The sequence below is a fragment of the Periplaneta americana genome, chromosome 12, assembly GCF_040183065.1.
Source record: "Periplaneta americana isolate PAMFEO1 chromosome 12, P.americana_PAMFEO1_priV1, whole genome shotgun sequence".
In the NCBI taxonomy this organism is placed as follows: domain Eukaryota; kingdom Metazoa; phylum Arthropoda; class Insecta; order Blattodea; family Blattidae; genus Periplaneta; species Periplaneta americana.
The window spans coordinates 59,595,140-59,618,842 of record NC_091128.1 but is presented as its reverse complement, the minus strand read 5'-3'; the positions used below and the strand labels follow the sequence as shown (position 1 = coordinate 59,618,842).

The following is a 23,703-nucleotide window of genomic DNA, read 5'->3' as shown; positions in this document are numbered from 1 at the left end:
AACAAAAGAGAAAAAATTTAAATGAACAGCATGGTAATTTTTATGTATTATGCATTGCTTGGCGGTCAAAGGCTAATAGGAATTTCCCGGTCTCTGATCGGGTCAAAAATCTTGATAAAACTGATATTTAATTCTTATGGTGAATTTAGGTGAAGTCCGGAGAGCCTAATTAGTCAAATCGACTCTTCTCACCCCCACACTGGGGCCTCCTTGGATCTCTTAAGATGCGAAAGAGAAAGTGGTCTGCGGAAAGCAACGGGAAGCTACCACATTTACCTTTCCCAAGAAAAACTGCAAACATTTGGAAGAAAATAGGAGAGACTGGAGAATGCTGGGTTTCTAGTGAAAGACTTGCCTTTGGGCAGTTATTTTAGCAGTAGCAGTAGTAGTAGTGGTAGTAGTGGTGGTGGTAGCGGTGGTGGTGGCGGCGGCGGCGATACCGGTAGGAGTAGCAGTAGCGGTAGAAGTAGCGGTAGCAGTAGCAGTAGCAGCAGCAGCAGTGGTAGTAGTAGTAGTAGTAGTAGTAGTAGTAGTAGTAGTAGTAGTAGTAGTAGTAGTAGTAGTAGGTACTTAATTATTTGTCATTTACCTATATGAAGCCAGTTATGAATCAAATTTACCGACAGAGTAGTCACCCAGGGTGCGTCATAGGAGGCTGGTCTACGCTATAACCGCGATAAGATGAGATAATGGTAATTTGTTGGGATGCCACAGGAGAACCGGAGCTCCCGGAGAAAACCCCCTGTGTGTCATGTCACGGCCGACTTGATGTTCGCTTCGCTTCTCCTTTACCGGTCTTGACAATTCATTTTGATCCCTGTGTTAAAGCTGTAATCGAGAAAATATGAAATTCCCGCCAGATCGCGCTGACTCTCAAGGTTCACTGAGGAATGTGTTTATGGTTTCTTGTACGATTATAATGAGTAATATTGCGCTTCTTTCTACAGGTATGTGAATTTATTGTGATATGATTCAAAATGACGTATTGTTGTGTACTATTGTCTACTTCGAATAGAAAAAAAGAGTGAGGAGCAATATCATTCCACGAATTTCCGAGTGACAGGGAAAGATGATTATATTTCGTGACCAGAATATTGTACGAAATGGAAATATAAAAATTGGAGTTGTATCCTTCGAAGAGGTGGAAATATTTTATTTTATATTAGTAGGTTATTTTATGACGCTTTATCAACATCTTGGGGCTATTTAGCGTCTGAATGAGATGAAGATGATAATGCCGGTGAAGTGAGTCCAAGGTCCAACACTGAAAGTTACCCAGCATTTGCTCATATTGAATTGAGGGAAAACCCCGGAAAAAACCTCAACCAGGTAACTTGCCCCGACCGGGAATCGAACCCGGGCAACCTGGTTTCGCGGCTAGACGCGCTAACTGTTACTCCACAGGTGTGGACAAAAATTCAAATATCTTGGAGCAACAGTGACAAATATAAATGACACTCGGGAGAAAATTAAACGCAGAATAAATATGGGAATGCCTCTTATTATTCGGTTGAGAAGCTTTTGTCATCTAGTCTGCTGTCAAAAAATCGGAAAGTTAGAATCTATAAAAACAGTTATATTACCGGTTGTTCTGTATGGTTGTGAAACTTGACTCTCATTTTGAGAAAGGAACAGACATTAAGGGTGTTTCAGAATAAGGTTATTAGAAAAATATTTGGGGTTAAGAGCGATGGAATTAGAGGAGAATGGAGGAAGTTACATAACGCAGAACTGCACGCAGTGTATTCTTCACCTGACATAATTAGGAACATTAAATCCAGACGTTTGAGTTGGACAGGGCATGTAGTATGTATGGGCGAATTCAGATATGCATATAGAGTGTTAGTTGGGAAGCCAGAGGAAATAAGACCTTTAGGGAGGCCGAGACGTAGATGGGAGGATAATATTAAAATGGATTTGAGGGAGATGGGATATGATGATAGGGACTGGATTAATCTTGCACAGGATAGGGACCAATGGAGGGCTTATGTGAGGGCGGCAATGAACCTCCGTGTTCCTTGAAAGCCATAAGTAAATAAGGGAAATGTGCGAAAATAGTTTAAAGTGATTTCACGCCGAGACTTTGTTCCTAAAGCAACTCCCTATCTTCAGTCATTTGTAGAATATTATTCTAATAATGGGAAATTTAGACTATTAAAACCAAATGCTGTGCCAACAATATTCCCTCATTATCCTAGGTATAAGTGACAGATATCAGAAGACCATGACGAACAATTACTAAAACTGATCTCCGTCCACCAAGAAACGCAAATCTTATAGTAATATTTGTTTTTCACTATTTGAACAAGATGTTCCGAGTGGCTCAGCATCAGTTAATGACATTCCCTTCTTGCCAGTTGAAAATGACCATAAAGCGACGCAAACAGACGTTGTCAACTTTGTGAAGCTAAAAAGAAATAATTAATAGATTGCATGTGAAAATTACACAACTTAATCAGGTGTTACAAGAGAAGCAAGATGATATAACGAAAACAACCGAAAAACTCCAACTAATTGAAAGAGATCTGTTACATAAAGAACAAGAAAATGTATGGAAAGAGGCCGATGAAGGCAGTATTCATGCAAAATTGATTCTAGATCAGCTGCTTAATCATCGAAAGAGAATACCAAACAAGAAATTAGAAAATTTGTGTTCAGAAATTGAGCCGTTACTGTGTAGGTGCCCTCTCTTACAATGCCAATTTGTGATGAAGACGGCCAAAACGGACTTGCTAATATCATTACTGTGAAATTTGTTAGGCCGCTTCTAGATAACATTGCAGCAGGTTTAACTGAAAAGCTTGCTCCTTCGAAGAATGCGGCTTATAATCCACTGAGTCGCAACATCTTGAAGCTATGATTCTTGAATCTGCAATATCAAGTGGAATGTATCAGTGCAGTGAGTGAAATTATGAAACTCAGTACAAGTTATGGTAAATAATTACCTAAGTGATTACTTTGAAACATCACAGTTTAGCCTAGGGGTGCTACTCAGCGAATGAACTACAAAATTACGCCTCTGTCATCATGTTACTTAAACTGAACAGGTCACTATGTGGTACCTTCCCTGCTTTTAAACTCACGCTTTTACCATAATTAACAGAACTAAACATAATAACACTTATTATTTGCCATTTTTAGTTATTTTTAAGAGTATTTAATATACTAATGCACTACGTATATCCTCAATGTTTATATACCGAAAAACAAATGCACACGCAAAGCGCATCCCTCAAAGTACACGTGCGCTATCTGTTGGTGCTAGTTCAGGATATCCCTATAGACGGGCTGCGAGTGGTGGCGGCGAAGGTGTCGCCATTTACAAGTCTACAAACTTCACACTCATTTCTGTACACGTACCTGATGAGGGTCTCGTAAACTGGACTGGGGTGAATAACAAATTCAGGTGTGGCTGATAACCTGTGAAGATTCTCGGGATTGTCGACCAAGTTTTCAGCGGATGTTGGCTGAATTGAATTTCCGTCAGGCTCATATGTAGTGGGCAGGACGTCTGAGTGCTCAGACATCTCGATCAAGTTGTCCATGGGAGGCAGGGGCGGCCTCGTGTGAGCCGTCAACATTACAGCTTGGCTGAGAGTGACGGTCTTGGCAGTCACGCTGATGGTATAGGTCGAGGCAGGCTTCAGATCGGTGACCTGCATACAAATCGTAAAGTTTTAACTGAATTCGTATCAGAAAGAGGAGATTGGTTTATTCATAGTTATGTGGCGTAATTTAAGCAAGATATTATATTTTAGGCTTTCTCTGTGCTTCTGTTCTACACTCTGTGTCAGACCAGCAAGTTACTGTGCATTTGGAATAGGGAACTGTGTTGCTCATTTAACAATAGCTCTTGGAAGAAATATTTAAAGGACCTTTGTATTTTGCAACTCAGCAGGTATAGAATTATAAGCTTTAAACCACCACCGCGTCTTGATTGACAGTTACCGCTTGTCGCTGGGCTCGTGCAAACGTATTACTATCCTGTTTGAAAGTGTCGATTGCCAATCTATCCGATGTTGTAGTTTGTGTAAATATTGCGTGTTTTTTTTATACAAATAGTTTTTAGTTTAGTTTAGTTTACTTCATCTTCAAATAGCTGTGTAAGAATAAATCAGTGTAGTACCTTCAATTAGTCTGTTCTTTCTTGTCGTACTGAAACAATGGAGAAGTCGCCAGAATGCTTAAAAAAATTACGAACCCGGAAAAGAATATTGAGTTCCGATGAAAGAACTATGGTTTTAAACGTGCAATAATGAGTTGCACCATCGTAAATTGGTATACTTTCAAGTGCAAACATCTTCGTAAGATGCGCCAAACGGTTGTGGAACACCAGTCTCACGAAAAGCACGGCGCGTCGGTTTCGAAGAGCGCATCAACAACACGTGGGCGTCTTGGAGATTTGGTAGTGCTCAGAGCAACCAGTCATAAGACTTGTCGCACATTTTGTTTCTTCAAACCAAAACACACAGCACTGTGAAAGCAGCCATTTTGAAATGAACGCCGCTAGTGCTCACAGTGATAGAATTTATTACTACAATTTTGTTTGATGTGTTCTGCTATCAAATGACATTAAAACAAAATATGCAAGTTTTCTCAATAAATTTTCTTAAGCTTTAAAAGTTGCGAAGTCTTTTCTTGAATCATCTAGTACAGCTGTCAAAAGAAAAAGTGGCCGCCATCTAGCAACTAAGTTCTCTTCGGGTATCTTCGCTACAATTCGGACGCAGCATGTTACATATTGTTGGACCACGTTGCCCGAGATCTACAGTTATAATTAAAGTGTTCTGCGTGTTACTGTTGTAGCGTAATGATAGCGTTCCGGGCTGGTATTGCGTTTTATGTTTTTTTTTAATTTGATTTTAAGAGAGAGAGAGAGAAAATATAATTGTTCTTGTCTCTTTTATGACTGTTTTCGTAATTAATATCAGGTTCATGAGTGCCATGATTTTAGCATTATTTAGTATGACATTATGGTTGCAAATGGAAAGAAAGATTTTATTCTCAACAAAAATATATTTCGTGGCATAAAGAAAACAAACTTACTGGCGTCTGCCTTAGAAAATTAAAAAAATTAAAAGTTCAAAAAAGAAAACAAAAAGCCACGATTCAATATTTAGTCCATCTTTCTCCCACCTCATTCACATCTTTCAGTCGAGTGGGCATGAAATCGACTAGTCTTTACAAATAACGACTTTTCCCAGCCACGACATCCCAGCCATCCTGGACGAGATTCCACAAATCGTCAGGACGACTTTGAGGGGTATTCGACTAATTTTTTTTTTCGCATATACGTCTTTACTCGTGCTCAGTCGGAAGAACGTCGGAATTTAGATGTCAAGGTCTCAGGTACAAATCCTCTTCACTCCTTTCCATTTTATTGTGTTACAGGATAGTATAATGTAAAAATGTAATAAGAAAAACTAACACTAGTACTTATTATGCAACTGTCTTTTTCCAAATATAACATTAAATTTATATTATATATATCGCTAAAGAACAGTAACAGAATATAAATGATAATTTCAATATTATTTATATCATATTACTATGTTGTACCGAAGTACATATGATATTTCTGTGCAGGAATACTGCATTACCATATGGCGAAGAATGGGTAGAACGGAGAAAAATTCTCTCTGGCACCGGAAAAATTGCGGAATTCCTGCATGGAAATATCGTATGTACTTCGGTACATCATAATAATATGATAAGCGTAAGTAATCACTTCGTGATTCAAGACGGCGCCATATTCCGTCGGACCCCAGTCACTTAGTCACTCGTAATGAGTGCACCTCTTTACATAGTGTTGGACATTGTGCGACTGTCACATATTCTGTGACAGTACACGAGGGTAGGCCACAAAAGAGGAATAGAGAGGTACAACTTAAACTGAGAAGGATTCAATCCGGCATCGAAATTTGAACCCGGTGTAGCTTAGTGGATAAAGCGTCAGCTCGTAAAGCTGAAAACCCGGGTTCGAATCCCGGGGCCGCAGAGAATTTTTCTCCGTTCTACCCATTCTTCATTATTATTCATATCGCTAAAGAACGACAGCAGAATATAAATAACTTGAATATTATTTATATCGCTAAAGAACGATAACAGAATATAAATGATAGCTTGAATATTATTTATATCGCTAAAGAACGATAACAGAATATAAATGACAACTTGAATATTAAAAATATCACTAAAGAACGATAACAGAACATAAAATGATAACTTGAATATTATTTATATCGCTAAAGAACGATAACAGAATATAAATGATAATTTGAATATTATTTATATCGCCAAATAACAACAAAATATAAATGATAACTTGATTATTATTTAAATCGTTAAAGAACGATAACAGAATATAAATAACTTCAATGTTATTTATGTCGCTAAATAACGATAGCAGAATATAAATTATAACTTGAACATTATCTATGTCGCTAAAGAATGATAACAAAATGTAAATAACTTGAATATTATTTATATCTCTAAAATATAACGATAGCAGAATATAAATGATAATTTTTAATGTTATTTACATCGATAAAGAATGATAACAAAATAACATGATGATTTCAACAAAGCTTGAACTCGCAACCTTCGAATCATCAAATAAGTACTGTACCACTGTTCTACGAGACGAAGATATCAAACGACTCCATAGTTCTGAAACTACTTCTACAAGATCATGCATCATGTAACATCACCGTGATCCGAAGTGGACTTAGAAAATATTCGCTGTTCACGAGTGCGGCCACTTTTTTTTGATAGCTGATTGATGACCAATTTGGCGAGTTTAATTAAAAAGTTTCCGTACCGATACCCCTTGTTGTGTATGCCTCATTACCAGAGCCTATAATCATCAGGTTCTCAATTCTCTCATCTTCTGTTACGATATTCATGTTTTATGTGATTTCATCAATACAACACTACTTTCATAACAGAAGAACTAACAAAATGTATCACAATAAAATTGTTACCTTAGTATCTGAGTTCAATTCTGATCAGATCCTGATAGAATTTGTGGTGGAAAAGGCAGACGTTGCAGAGGGTTTTTCTCGGGATACTCCCGTTTTCCTTTATAATTCTACCAACGCATTCCATCTCCCTCTCATTTAATCTATTATCTACATTAGCAAAATAGGCTGGGGTGAAGTCTTGGGGGTAGTAAGGGTTTCTGATACCGATATAAGAAGAGTTTTGGTCTCCGGACCCCTAGGAATTATCAGGCTACTTGTATGTGGATGGAGCCTACCTCTGTTAGGGCTGAGACAGGATGGACCACCTGTCAGCGTAGATTTCACGATGCTGATTCAGGAAGGGTTTGGGGCTCCGGACCCTGTGGCATATCAAGCTACTCATCCGCGCATGGGTCCTGGCTCTATCAGTGCTGACAAAGGATGGCCTACCTGTCAGAATCGGACTCACGAATGCACCCAGGCTACCTGTCGGACTTGGACAATGATAGAGCCCTGATTTATATATAAGTAATAAATCGTAATATTGTTACTCGGTAAAGTTTACAAACAGCGGTTCGAGCTGGAATGAAACTTACCAAATTCTAACAGTGGTATTAACATTATTAAAGAATGGCTGAATGCTCACTTACTTTCTTTAAACGTTTCTAGAACAAACTTAGTACCATTTTCATTAACATCACATGGCCTCGAACAACTAAAAATAATTAATAATAGAAATACATGATTGTAACTTACCTAATTGCACATGTCACGCTTTGCATATATTCTCACAAGTTAAATATTTAGGTATTATTATTGTCCTTATTAGGCCTTCTGTCCAACATTTAAAATGGGACAATCATGTATTATCTCCTTCCAGTGTAACAGATTGCGTAAAATAATCCACAAATTTTCCATTCTACGTTCTTATTTACCTATTTATGTTCTGCGTACTGTGCTCTGTTTCAATCAATAATTAAGTATGGTATATTAGGTTGGGGAGGAATGGCAAAGTCGACACTGCATCTTTAAATTTACTCCAAAAAATAATTATCGGATTTCGTTTATAATATATAAGCTTTTTGATTACCCAACGAAATTAATTTTTCAGAAACTTGGTGTACATAGAACAAATTTATAAACAAACATTGCTGATTTACTTCCATAAAAATCACAATAAATTTAAATTTGATGCTCATGAATGCCATACGAGACAAAAATACAGTTTCTTTCCAATCAACCCCAAATGCCACACAACTGCTGGATTAAAACACAGCAGAAATTTTGGACCCAGAATATATAATGCATTAATTAGAGCTTACCCTGAACTAAGTACACTTAACACAAATAAATTTAGGAAACAAATAAGATTACTTATTTAATTGTTTTGTCTTTTCTTAAGTTAATTGAATTTAAAATTGTAATCTAATATTCGTGTACTTTGTATTTTCTATATTTGTATATGTTATTACATGGTTTGTATTTTACTATATATTAATATGATTGTGCTGAATGAACACTCTTCAATTTTATATAAGTAGATTGAACTGCGCCCGAGCACGAGCTTCTGCTCTTTCGGGATGCAATGCCTAATGTAGTGTAAACCTAGTATATTAAATAAATAAATAAATTTGAATTTGAATATATATATAGGTACGACCTCCAATCTTTTTAGACGTCATTCCTTTCAATCAGTATTTATCTTTGGTACCGTTAAAGGTCTTTAATCCTCCTAACCTCCACTTACAAATTAGTGCGCGGTTTACAAGATGCATTGTCCAGTACTTATGACTAAGTTCTCTATTATTTCGGAGTCATGTGAATTAGGCTTGAAAACCCTCCTAACCACATTAATTCAACTATACTAGATGTCATTCTTAACTTTTAGTAGGCCTACATATAAATCCGGGCTCTCATCACATAGCCTATATTGGGCGCATAATGGATCAAAGTATGCGAACCGTCCCGGGTTCAGCCCTGGAAAAGCTAAGCCAATCCGTAATCACGACCAAAATGATAAAGCACATGAAATAACTGCATAAAAATATGATATTTCAGATTAAATTAAAACTACTAAAGAGTGTCGTTTAAAAATCTTCCCCGTGGCCTTATAACTTGCACAACAAAATGCTTTGGTTCCATAAGAATATTCCATTTTAAATACAATATTTGACTTGTCGATGCTTTTTTGTCCTCATTCAGTTTATACGTAGCTTTTGAAAATCCGGTATATAGAATGGAAGTGAAATGACCTTGCAGCTTAAAAGGGACGATAGGGTACTCGTAAATGAAACCTGTTTTGTTATTAATTAGAAACTTAAGTTTGAAGTTTGAACAGTCCAGCAACATCGTCACTAATACACTCTACTCGTGGTACAGATGTAAGAGATCAACGAACTCGGTGAGTCTCCGTACGTAATCTGCATTCTGTCGAGACGTTGCCACTGGCTCTCTTCGTGCAATGGCTTGAATTTAAAGGTTTTTAAAATTAAATTTACGCGAAATCCATTCACGCTATTTAAATACGCCAGAGGGATAAATTATTCTTTATTACATTTTCTATTGATATGGACAAAAATCAGGACCCTACTCGTAATAATTACCCAATAAGAGATTATTAAACATTTGGGGGGGGGGGACTTTTTTAAACTATGAACTTTCCACCAATATGATATTATAATTTTTTGTTGTATATAACATGCGTGAGCTATTCGCTCTGGAAATCTGCAATGCTATTTCACTTCCACCCTATACAGTACCGGTATTTGCTTGCCTTCATTAAATAGACACAGTTGTAGTTGGGAAAGTTAACAGTTATAATATAGAACTACGCGCAGTCTCTCCTTCGTTCGTACTAAATAATTCTCATTATTCACACAAAACTTTTCCCTTGTAGGGAATGATCCTAGCCGGACTATTTCATAAGGCGTAAGTGGGGTCACATAAGAACAGTTCCTAAACAATAAATATTGCGTCTCGTCAATGTTGCCAACTGTTACCAGATATCACACGATCCTATATACTAAATGACTTATTTACTTACCGTACTTTATGTTGGAAGGTTATTCTAAATAATTCAATAATTTGTACATGAAAGGGATCAACATGTCAAGTATTTTGTCTGGCAATACGAAATTCATTGGTTTGACTAAACAATTGACTCACGAGACCTAACCTAAAAATGTATTTTGTTTGACCACATGAAATTATTAGTAGGCCTAAACTCCGAAAACTTACCTGACTATAGTCTTGAATTATAACCGTAACGCAACACATAAAATAACTATTATGTATTAATATTAATACTGATATTAATTATTAGTCTGTTCAAATTTCACTGCAACTAACCGGCTGAGAAATCTAGTACAATTTTAATTTCATGGAACTCCAATACCGACAAATATTGTCGATGTTTGTCTCAGCTGCCAACATATCAGTTAAAAAGTCACTACCATTTGTAGTATTTGTCAGTATCGGAATTCGAAACGAAGTTGGCAAAAGAAAATTCATCCTGCAAACTAGAAAATCACCACAATCCACTAACATTTGTAGTAATGGGGGAAAAATGGTTAGGTTTCACCCTTGGGGTATGAAGTAAGCTGACCCGGACATAATAGAAAAGCCTTCGGATGCCAGTATTTTTACCAGGATGCGGTAGCTGGCCTGCTCAGTTTGCACAGCCACTTCCTGTATGGGGAAGTACTGGCAGCAGTCGGTGGCGTTGAACGAGTCCGTCTCCTCCACGTTGACGAGGAATGATCTCAGGACTCCGTTGAGTATGTTGGGCAGGCCCCACTCGATGGCGAGATCAGTCTGGCTCTGGGACTCGATACGAACATACGGCGGCGGTTCTGGAGCTGCAAACAGATGTAAATCATAATATACAGAAAGCTGTTAGGTATTTCGTCCTCAAAACCACGCAGAACTAACCTCCTTTACTCCTCATGCAACATTATCAAATCGAAGTACTGAAATAACTTACTGGGTGCACAGTCTTGGCTGGGTCTTATATAGAACTGTAGAAGCCTTTATTTTAAAACTAGACTTTTAGTCTATGTTGACATTCAAATTAACGTAACTTTTATACCATTCTCGATTAATTCATAATGTTCTGCCTTTCACTGCAAACTCAGCATTCTCCAATCTTTCCTATTTGATGCCTTTCTTTTAATCTCCGAATATGAACTATATATCTTAATGTCGTCTATCATCTGACATCATCTTCTACCCCGAACATTTTTTCCCGTTCGCCATTCGTTTCAGTGCAACCTTCAGTATGCAGTTTCTTCTTAGCCAGTGACCAAAACAATTTCTTTTTCCCCTCCTGATCAGTTTCAGCATTATACTTTCTTCGCCCACTCTTTTTAGCACAGCTTCATTTCTTATTTTGTCTGTCTATTTCACATGCTCCATTCTTGTCCATATACACATTTCAAATGCTTCTTTTCACGTCGTCGTAATGTCCCATTCCTCCATACTCTTCCCAATTTACTGTTCCCAAAGTCTTTTCCCACACTTAATTTTTCCCAATACATTTTTACCAATATTCATCTTTCCGAAACCAGATTTCTTCCACACTTTTAACTATTAGTTACAATATATATTATTTTAATGTACCGAAGTACATATGATATTTCCATGCAGATATTCTGCGTGATCATACGATGAAAGAGTAATGGAACGGAGAAAAATTCTCTCCGGCGCCGGGATTTGAACCCGGGTTTTCAGCTCTACGTGCTGATGCTTTATCCACTAAGCCACACCGGATACAACCCCGGCGTCGGATAGAATCGTCTCAGATTAAGCTCCAACTCTTGGGTTCCCTCTAGTGGCCGCCCTCTGCACTACGTCATAGATGTCTATGAACGTAGGACCGAAGTCCTATCCGGTGTGGCTTAGTGGATAAAGCATCAGCACGTAGAGCTGAAAACCCGGGTTCAAATCCCGGCGCCGGAGAGAATTTTTCTCCGTTCCATTACTCTTTCATCGTATTAGTTACAAGTTCCTTCTTTATTACGCTGTTCCTTTCTTCTATTGTATTCTTCTGTATTGATGGTAACTATAGTTACAAGTTTTGTTTCGGATTTAAAAATGGATGGACCTAAACTTCCTGCGTCATCGAGAGGTGGTAAGAAATTACTATACTACATGGTTTCATATATCACGTCCGCGAAGAGGTCGCAGGGCTGCATTACCGCCGCGCTACCCTCCCGAGAGTTGGAACGCTTATGAGGAGACGTTACTGAGCCACCACCGCACGAACAACATAAGCGAAGGGTGGCATAACCGATTTATGATTGTAGTCGGCAAACACCATCATCAGTTTATGGACTCTTAAATGAATTCGTTAAAGAACAAGCTGATACAGAGGCAACGATTGCGCAGATGGAATTAGGTCAAGTGGTACGCAACAAACCAAAAAAGAAGTGGTTCGACATTCAAGCTCGTATTCAAAATATTGTTAGTGAGTATACCGTCTTCAGAGAAGAAGAAAGGTTGGATGATTATCTACGGACATTTGGGCACAATTTTGTATTACAAATTTTTCAGAAAGTTGTAAATAAAAGCACACATTAATCACTACTTTATTTCGTAAATCTTGAAAACCCGTATTGGGAAACATAAAAAAAAAAGTATTGGGAAAAGTAGGTTTTGGGGACCAAAAACACTGGGAAGTACAGATAGTGGGATAAAATGCTTTGGGAAATTGGTATTGGGAAAATGGATTTTGGGAGCTAGTATATTGAGAAAAATAGTGGTTGGGAAAAGTATGGAATAATATAATATATCCATGTTTCTGCCCGTAGAATGCCTCACTTCACGCAAAGTATTTCACTAGCATTTCATAAGTTATTTTTGCAGGGTTCCACAGAATATGCTCCTTTTTCTATTAATAGCTTCTTTTGTCATTACTAATTCTCATCATTTAACGAACTAGCTATCTCAACTTAATTATTATTCCTTACATATTGCATATAGACTCAAGTGAGTTACATTAGCTCATAAATTACGTTACTTTTTCGCATATGTTTTATATCAAATTAAATAAACATGTACTAGTCGTTAAAACTTAACTGAAGAATATTGCTGAAGAATATTTGGTGTATTGTAAATATTCATAATTGAAATATGTATGTCACTTTTGTACTGATTAAAGCTGGCGGAGTGGAAGAGAAGGCCTTATGGATGGCCTTAATTCTGCCAGCGAAAATAAAACATTCTATTCTGTAGTCTTCTTCTGACTTAAGTACTGGCAGCAGCTCATGTTACTACTTATAGTACAAGCAAACTGTTTGAAGCTGTCAACTTGTTCTACTGCTCATTTCGAATTCGCACTTTTACCTTCTTTATTTTTCTTCCGATAACCACGGTCTTCGTCTTGCTTACATTTATTTTCATCCCATACTACTGTCAGTAAGTTGTCATTTAGATCCAGTAGCATATCATAATGAAATTCTTGTAGTATGTTATGAAGCATTTCAAACAAACTGATGCTATATAGTTTTATGTTCAGTTCTCAACAGGGTTTTTAATTCAGTTTAGGCCTATCTGAACAATAAGTCTTAAATTCTATAATGCAGTCTGTAAGCGTGTCAGCAAGGAACCATACTGTCAGACTGTATAATGTTCAATTCTGAACATATTAGTCAAAAATTAATGTCTGCAGCATTAGAAACAAAAAGTTAGGCTATATTAATTTTATGCGATGAAAGAGTAATGGAACGGAGAAAAATTCTCTCCGGCGTCGGGATTTGAACCCGGGTTTTCAGTTCTACGTGCTGACGCTTTATCCACTAAGCCACACCGGATTCACCCCGGCGTCGGAAGAATCGTCTCAGTTTTAAGTTCCAACTCTCGGGTTCCCTCTAGTGGCCGCCCTCTGCACTACGTCATAGACATCTATGAACCTAGGACCGAAATCCACACATGTGCTGAGGTGCACTCGTAATGAGTGATTAGTTGGCCGGGATCCGACGGAATAAGCGCCGTCTTAAATCACGAAGTGATTTACGCATATCGTATATATTATTATAATGTACCGAAGTACATATGATATTTCCATGCAGATATTCTGCGTCATCATACGATGAAAGAGTAATGGAACGGAGACGATTCTTCCGACGCCGGGGTGGAATCCGGTGTGGCTTAGTGGATAAAGCGTCAGCACGTAGAGCTGAAAACCGGGGTTCAAATCCCGGCGCCGGAGAGAATTTTTCTCCGTTCCATTACTCTTTCATCGTACGATGACGCAGAATATCTGCATGGAAATATCATATGTACTTCGGTACATTATAATAATATATATATATATATATATATATATATATATATATATATATATATATATATATATTAATTTTAACAAATACCAGTAAAATTAAAAAAAGAAACTGTCAAAGTGGGCAGAGAGACCCTCAAGAAAATTTAATGATTATTCTGAAGTTCACTACAGCTGCCCTAAGTATGTGTTGTATAAAATATGATAGTGATGGGTGTATATAAAAAATTGAACTGAAGGAAAATGGTCATTTTTATAGCTACACATTACTTTTTTGAGGTAGGAAATTTTAAATAGACCTATACCTTGATACTGTATGAAGTTTTACCACGAAAGCCACAATAAGATCACTAATTGAAATTGTATAAAATACCTGTAAAACACCATGTCTTGTGGCATATGAATAAAAGAATACCCATAAGACAGACTTGTTCTGATCATTACTCACAACTCTCCTTAGTGACTGCATTGACTGAGGCTGGAACGCCGTCCTCTGCTATTGCCACATTTCTAGCTCGTACCTGCGACAACAAATTTATTGTTTTAAATAGTTCCGATATATGCTTATTGTTCTGTGAGACACTTTCATATTACTTCATCATGCTCATTATCCTATTTTTGCAACTTGGCTTATTTAAAACGCCTAAAATGTAAGTCATGTTAGCGATGATGACGATGGTGTCGGTAATAATGGTTGTAATGGTGGTAGATTGATTGTAGTAGAAATAATGACAGCGTTAGTATGTTAGTGATTGTACGTATTATTGCAATGTGTATAGTGGTTGTGTTATTGGTAGTGTTGATGATGTTGGTCGTGGTGGTAACATTGTATACGGTAGTTTTAAGTTCTTTATGAGTCATTAAAGTGTAATAATTGAGGAGTTTGGGGGAAAAACCGGGCAGTTCCAATTCAGTACTTTTCGAGTTAATGAAGAAAAACTTATCGCCAAACAATAATCATGTACAGAAGAGAGAGGTTCAAAATGCATTATAACTATGAATGTAATTCTTGGAACTACTTGGTTCTTCGACCAAATGTCCTCTGTGCATAAATAACTCAAAAATGAAAAAAATTGGAGCTGCCTCGTTTTTCCCCCAAACCCCTCAATTGTTGTTTATGTTTGCCCGTTCAGAATCGGCAGAAGCGAGCTTTTAATGAAAGGAGGACGGACAGTTAGTGATTTTATCAAGTGCACCACTTTAGTAAATTTCCCATGTCAGTGAAATGTTACGATTGCCATTATTTGCTACAGACTTCGCTGCTGATTGCTTTTCTCTTTTAGTGTTTTCCTTAAAAAAAATTCATTTTATGGCATATTAATATTCCGAATTTTCTGTTTAATTTGATATGTTTCACCAATAGACCGCGGGAGTGCGGGCCCTAATACGGCGATTGCAGTTTGACTATGCAGACGGGTATAGAGTATGACGTAATTCTCTCTCGCCTTTCGCCCTACTGATCCGTGCATCGAACCCGAAACATTCAGAGTGTGTTTAGCTGTCATACTAAAGAGTTGCGTGTATGAAATGACACACATTACAATGCCTAAAACAACTCGTTCACGAAGTGCAACACTAAATAATTTAGTGGAACAATTCGGACGCGATATATTTAGGCTATTATAGAAGGAGAAAGTGTTATATGTGTCGTGTGTAATTTCAGATTATTAGGAACTAAGAAGTACTATTTTCAAAGACAATGTAATAGTAAAGCACACAAGGAAAATGTTGAGCGAAATTCAAACAAGAACCAATCGAGTTCAAATAGTTGGTCACAATTCAATATAGACTTATGTGACATGTTGATACACACAAACATTCCATTCAAAACTTTGGACAATCCCCACATTTATGGAAAAATACACAAATCAACATATTCCAGGAGAAGCAACAATAAGTAAAGAATATTTACCGATTTCGTACCAGAATACGATTGCCAAAATTCGAGAAAGCGTGAACAATTAGAAAATATATGGGTTTCAGTTGAGTCTACAGACGTAAGTAGTAGATATGTGGCAAATGTGGTAGTCGGTATACTTTCCGAGAACTGTGTAGGGAAAAATTTGTGCTAACTTCAGAGAAATTGGAAAAGGTAAACCATGCAACTATTGTCCAATTTTTTTATAAGACTATACGCCTTTTAAGGCCGGACTGGATTAAATATAATGTACTTCTATTCGTCACTGATGCAGCTCCCGGTATGGCATAGTTGCGCCCCGCGGTCAATTGGGAGGCCTGGGCATGGCATAATTGCGCCTCGAAGAAATCAGGTACCAGAAGGGACATGGAATAGTTGCGCCCCGATGGGCATAGTAGCCTACACACGAAAGTGATTGTCATAAAATAAATAAATTACTTAAAACATTAGTGGTAGCTGCATTGAAATCAGGTAGGCCTAGCATTGATCAATTTTGGTATTTAAAATAACACTTTTTTTATCGATCACACACAATAAATGAACTGCATTTTTTGTTTGTACATCGATATCTTAACCCTACGGTACAGGGTTTCGAAAATCGAAACTTAGAACCATTGTGACTTATTAACTCTTTACCCTTTTCACTGAACTTAACATTCATTTTAAATTAACCTCACTATACGCCACAGACGGTGTGAAAATCACTAATAAAATGTCAAGACTGCTCAGACCCCATATTCCAACGGCTCACTCATTTGAATATGTCAGTTAATAAAGTACTGCCAACTTCATGGTGTTAATTTTAACGGTAGGCTATTGATAATCACTGCATAAACAGTAGAAAAACAGTTAATAAAGTACAGCACTGCCAACTTCATGGTGTTCATTTCAACGGTATCGATAATGAATACTAAATCGAATAAGAACTCAATATGATTGGTTGATTACAAGGCTCGAGTTTCCGTAATGTCTTTTTCTCTACCTATCTCATCGGGGCGCAACTATGCCATGCCCCTTTCTCTACCTGATGGGAACGGGGCGCAACTATGCCCACAAAACAGGGACCCTTTTTTATCTGCTGCATCTTATCTGACCTTGGGGCGCAACTATGCCCTGACCGCAGCTCCATGCATTATTAAGGAAGCAAAACAACTTAAAGAGCGGTATTCCAACATGGTGCATTTAATCTGTCTGGCGCACGGACTGCATAGATTTGCTGAAGCTATTCGTGCTTTATATAGCGATGTGGACTGTTTTATAGTGTATGTGAAAAAAAATATCGAATCGAAAAATCGAAAGGGGATAATTGGGAGGAAAAATTTAAAGGTACGCATAACGCGTCCTTGCAAGGGGTTGGGGGCTGTACGAAACTAAGTATGTGAGCTCCAAGCCTGTTGGCCACTAGTCTCACTCCGGGTTACGCTGCTCCACTGAAGGAGCTCTAGAAAATTTTGAAGGGGATAACCGAAAATGGACGTAACCTCTTAGGTACCACATACGCGAGGGGGACTGAAATGTGATCAAGGGATCACGGGACGGGGCGAGTAGGAGATGGCTGGTGTTTGCCGTTAGGATGGCAGGTGTTATCTTGCACATGAAAGGGGCTTAGCCATTTCGCAGTGCAAGTGGAGTCGTGAAGACTCTGTCATCTGTTGTTCGATGACAAGGTAAGTGAAGGCCGTCAGAAGAAGCGCCGTGAAATCTAAATCTGCAATTTGAGAGGTCCCTGTCCTTTCAAATTGCGACTAATTGAGTGACCTCGTACATTTAATAGACAATTTATAGGTTCTGAACTAGGGTATACGTCGTTTACAAGAAAAGGAGAATATATATGGGGAAGGGCATATAGGTCCATGGCCCATTTCTTATAGGGCTCATCCCAACATTTGTCTTACGCCTTAGGAAAACCACGGAATACCTTAGGCAGGATGAGTTGTCTCATATAAGAGACTAGCCAATTTGGCTATTAGGTAGAAGGTGATTGTTGTCATGAGCCTTGTTGAATCGTCTCAATTTAGAGACCAGCCATTTGGCTTTATGGTAACTCAATTACGAAGAGAGGGGAGAGATGTAATTATTAATTATTAAAAAAATATTTCTCAAAGCCCCTTCAAGAATATTAAAATTTCGAGAAATTGCACCAGATCTCCCCCTTCCACCTCAATCCGTAGTTTCAAGTTGGGGCACCTGCTTGAAGCTGCCTTATATTTCGGAGAACATTACAATAAAGTCAAACTGTCAAACTAGTTATTCATGCTTTAGATGGCGAAGATTCAGCTGGCATTACAACAGCAAAATCCCTGATTTCAGAAAATATGCACCGAAATCTACAATAATTCATAATTACGGAAACTTGCCACAAGTTATAACTCAACTGAAAACGTCTGGTCTACAAATGTCTGGGTATATTAAATTAATTGAGAACGTATCGGAAACTATTAACATGGTACTCCAAGGACTGTATCCTGATAAGGTAAGTGACAAATTACGTAGTGTAATAAAAAATGGCTATGCAGTGTTGAACAGTTTGGTGAAAAATCAGGACAAAAATTTAAATGAAAATGTAAGCCTTTTCATGTACGCTCCATTAACCTCACGCGATGTCTAAAGAAGCTTTTCGCAATACAAATATATTCTAACTGTTAAACGCAGAAGTTTCTCCTTTGATAAGCTATATATGTACATAGTTGTACATTGTAATTCCTTATTGTGGGGAGAGAAAAAAAAAAAAAAAAAAAAAAATTCCGTCGACATCGCATCAATGAGATAAGTACGAAATGTATGATTATTGTATGTATGCAATTCATATACTCAAGACTGCGTCTGAAGCACGCACGGTGAGTTACTTATATGAGAGTTCAGTACACTCGCCACGGAACGCTCCAGTCATACTTAACTTGATGGTAAAGGGCCGACACTCCCGCGGTTTATTCATCAATATTAGTTTATTCGAAGAATTTTTAATATTTTTTCAAATTATGCTTTATAATATGAGTCATTTTTCTGTTTTCGTGAGCACTAGTTCTGCTAACATTAAATGATTAAGAAATTATTTACTCTAGAAGGCTGTGGTTTGTCTTGCATTATAGTGAAAACTACGCTGCATACCATGGCAGCATTTGTTCCTATGACGTCGATTCTTGTTTGGTATTGAATTCTGTAATAATTCATGGAAGTTTCCCATTTCCTCAGGAATTGCTTAAGCCACAACGTTGAAACTTTTACCTCCCTTGTCCATAACATTATTGTGGTAATGTGTCTCTACAATAGTAAGGCTAGAGGAAATAATGACATATTAAGAAATAAAAATTAAAAGAAAGAAACAAAAGAGACAAAAACATCATATATATATATATATATATATATATATATATATATATATATATCAATTCCAAAACTGTCTACATCCATTCTTAACAATTTTCAGGAAACGCCAAAAACCGATAACTTTTTTCCTAATTGTTTGCAGTGTTCGTCATATTTGAAGCTTATTTATGGAAGGAAAGAGGGAATTTAGGCACAACATTCATTAGAAATTTGCTAGAGACATTTAGGTAGATGACGAAACCGCCATTATTTCAATTAAAAAAAATGGATTTAGACAGTTTTGGAATTGGACGCTTATATTTACAATAATGGTGTATTGATGAAAACAGACAGGAATTCACAAGATATGAATTAATACTCTAAAAAATTTTAATTGCATTACCTTGAATAAATCCAGAGAAAATGGGATAGGAATTTTGTAAATTTAACAATAACGGGATAGAACTTTCACACTCCCCATAAGGCTGTACTCACTAGCACAGTGTACTTGGTGTCTGGAATCAGGTTGTTTATTGTATGGCAGAAGCGATTAGGCCAGGCCGCACATGGAGTCGGCTGCAATACTTTACTCATAGGAGAACCAGCAGATTCTCTCTGATAGGAAATTGTGAACGATTCAATATCACCGTACGTCATCTTGGGAGAAGCCCATCGGATGCCCAGCATGCGACGACCACGCTTGTATACAGTTAGTTCCTCGACTATGTCAGGAGCTGGAATCACAATATTTTATTACTGCACAATATAGCAAACATATGAACGAAAATATATTTCAGAAGATTCAATAATAACACACCAGCAAGTGATCAACTTGACTCCACTTTTCGGATCTGAATGTTAACTTGTAGCAACTTGCAAGCAGATAGCGTATGTCGTGTGGGTGTGGTTTATTGTCTAATTAAATTAATAGCTAATTAATTAGGGTATCGAATTTTGACAATAATTAAACTTTCAAATCCCACATTTTAACAATTAGTAATTCTGCTTACAAATCACTGGGGTTTGTAATTCGAAATTATTCACGCGACCACCTGTTTTGACTATACAGTGGACTCTCCTAAGTTCGACAGAACAGAAATGAAAGTTCTGACCAATAAGGGTAGTGGGTGTGGCAGGTGAAATGAATACAAATCCTTATGCAGGAATGCAGTTATATCGTCAGACTCCAAAGCAGCTATTCTATCAATCGTCTCTAAACACACACCTTCATCTCAAACAGCAGAAATAACTAAAATGCTCTCTCAATTAATATCACTCAATAAAAGAATTGTATTCCAATGGATACCATCCCATTGTGGAATCCTGGGAAACGAGAATGCGGATGCTTTAGCAAAGAAGGGCAGCACTGCTACTTACAGACTTGTTACTAAATCTACGTATTACTCTGTGAAGAGATTTATTAAATCTACATACTTAGACTTCAACAAACAAAATTTGATAACTCAATCCCAAGGGAAAAAATGGAACTCTCTGCATCAAAATCCACAGTTAATTCCCGATTTACCACGAAAATCGTCTGTAGCTGCATTTAGATTGGCAACAGGCCATGATTGTTTGGCCAAACACCTGCATAGAATTGGAATATATCAGTCCCCTAACTGCCCATTGTGCAAATCAAACCAAGAAATGGATTCGGAACACCTCAAAATCTGTGCTTCAGTGGCTGGTCATGATAATATCTTTGAAAAATATTGGAGTGCAAGAGGTCAAATGACTTTATTGTCAAACGCCTGGCATTAGAAAACAACAACAACAACAAATCCTTATTGGTTATCCAACAACGAATACAGTACTGTACTTGCATTTCCTGCCTGCCCCGAGACTTGTGTATGCGCTTCTAGTACCACAGTGGGTTTCGACAGTTCCGTCTCACAAACGGCACACTTCTCAAATAGAAAAAGAAGAGGTTATTAATTTAAAATCAGTAATCAATATGGATGTCCTAATCAATAAAATATTCTGTTTTCCTTTAGCAAAAGTATCACTACAAGACACAGACCAACTTCCATTCAACTGGTAAACCCATTTATTAGTGCCTGTATAGGGGCGTGACTAATTCTCCTACGTAAACAGTCGAACTATAGGATGTCGAACTTGATTTCTGTCGAAGTTAAGAGCTTCCACTGTACTTTACAATCATATAGAAGCAAGTTGGAATGTGCTTCATTAATTTGGAATCTTCATTGCAAAAACAACGTACACTCAATTGAGTTGATACAGAACAAATTCATTACTTTCCTATATTATCAAACATTAAAATATCCTTTCCATTCAAGTTCTCACTAGACTGAGATCAATTTTTGGTTTGCACATACTCAATGACAGAAGAATCATTTACCCGACATTTCTAAGAAAACCATTAAGAAATAATATTGATTCTGCTGAAATACTCAAACTGATTCCATTTTATATCCATCTAGACAATATCTAGAAGGAATGTGCTATGTAATATTCTCAAGATCGGGTAAAGCATTTCATAATATGAACTCACCATTAATTAAAAGATAAGTACAGGGTTTATCACGTACGACGCAATCGCCTGCCCACATCTCCCACGGCACGTCTACCACATACGTCTATAATCTTTTCGCTGTAAGAAAAATCCTAATGTAAACAATAGCACGTGACTGAAGTGAGGCTTCATTGGCCGCTGTTTGGCGCCATAGATTCTAAGTACGTGTTCCCTCCTACTGTTGTACATTCTGTTTCATGTTAAACATTTCCAGTTACTCATCAAGTAGGCCTAACCTCACTACTATACATTCGTTTGCTTAGAAAACATTTACTTTATAATTACAGTGATTAAATTATTTTAATCTTAGGTGTAAGGTCAATCGCTGCCGGACAAAGATCGTCGGCAGGATTTATGACGAGACGGTCCACAACAGCGTCAGTTATCCCTTCCAGCTGGAATATGCGGTCCGATTGACTTGTTCTGAATAGATATCATTGGATTCAACTCACGTAACTTTTATATACATTTAAGACTATTTGTTCTTCTCCGCTTTTGAGAGGGTTTCTACTCTTATGCTTAATAACCAAACACACCGAAGATGCAGAAGCCATATTTTAGTACCACGTGCTTACGTGAACAACTACGAGCTCATATGACGCCAGCTTGTTACAAGAACAGACTACCTCGGTATTACTGTTGGTATTCATCCGCGTTCATAGCACATAACAAAATATAAAAGTAACATTTCTTTTACATAGCGTTTTACATATGAGTAAAGTTACATGTTTCATCGTATTTAACAACTAGAATTCAATTTTTTATTTTCAAATAATACAAGATTATGGTTTCCAAATACGAACTATATTTTCCTGCGTCATGTGAGTGTTTCGACTGGGAGCCAATCACGGGTAGGACAGCCCCGTGCTTATGTTTACATTAGAATTTTTCTTACAGCGAAAACATTATAGCACAGTTGCCGCGTTAGGGTCGGGCTTATCTCCCTTGTGTTGTGCGTAAACTAAGAAGTAATGTGACTAGATTAAGCTTACCCTTATTTACAGAAGGTGCTCAAAATTACGTCCTCTTCTGCTAGAGAAGCCTGTCACCTTTAGAACACATTATTAAACACTTGACGAATTTCGACTGCCGAAATTGTTGAAATCACAATCACTGAAATGCTAAACGAGGAAACGATTTTCTCGGACCTCTTTCAAAGGCCGCTTCTATCTCGTCTAATTTTTCCTCGGTTAGAATGCTTGGTTTTCTATTTTGTTTATGTTTAACACGGATCCAATGTCTTTAAATTTTTCTAATAATCTGCATGTCGTCAATTTATTGGGAACATGTGCGCCGGGAAATTTATGTATAAAAGCAAGCTGATATTCCTCATCGACTCTGTTATTGCATAGTTCAACACAAACACTCGCTCCCTTGTGTGTAACATAGTGAACGAAACTACACACAATAAGAATGAATAAACGTGTACTCAATCACACAGCAAACGAAACTGAACGAGGTTGAGTAATACGCACTGTTTACAGCTAAGTCGCCTGCAAGATTAATCTTGTTACGAGAAACAGGGGAGGCAGCCAGATGCGCAATCGGTGAGTGCTGCCTTCCTGCCAAGCTAATGCTTTTCGAGCAATGCCGTAGATATCGAATTGTGTCGTACGTGAGAAATCCGTTATTTCTCCAGAAAAACTACACCAAAGAAAGCTTAATTTTCTTTTACTTTACTGGATTCTGTCAGATGTATATAGTG

At 37.5% G+C, this 23,703-nt stretch overlaps 1 protein-coding gene across 1 annotated transcript in view; it reads right to left on the bottom strand.

Moving 5' to 3' along the window:
• LOC138710486 (uncharacterized) overlaps window positions 1-23,703 on the bottom strand; it is a 157,018-nt gene that overhangs the window by 1,105 nt on the left and 132,210 nt on the right. The window contains exons 20-23 of the mRNA XM_069841415.1: window positions 19,961-20,199; window positions 14,690-14,762; window positions 10,608-10,819; window positions 3,361-3,656 (exon numbers count right to left, since the gene is read on the bottom strand). Coding sequence (XP_069697516.1) covers window positions 3,361-3,656; window positions 10,608-10,819; window positions 14,690-14,762; window positions 19,961-20,199 — 820 coding nt within the window. The remainder of the gene's footprint in view (window positions 1-3,360; window positions 3,657-10,607; window positions 10,820-14,689; window positions 14,763-19,960; window positions 20,200-23,703) is intronic.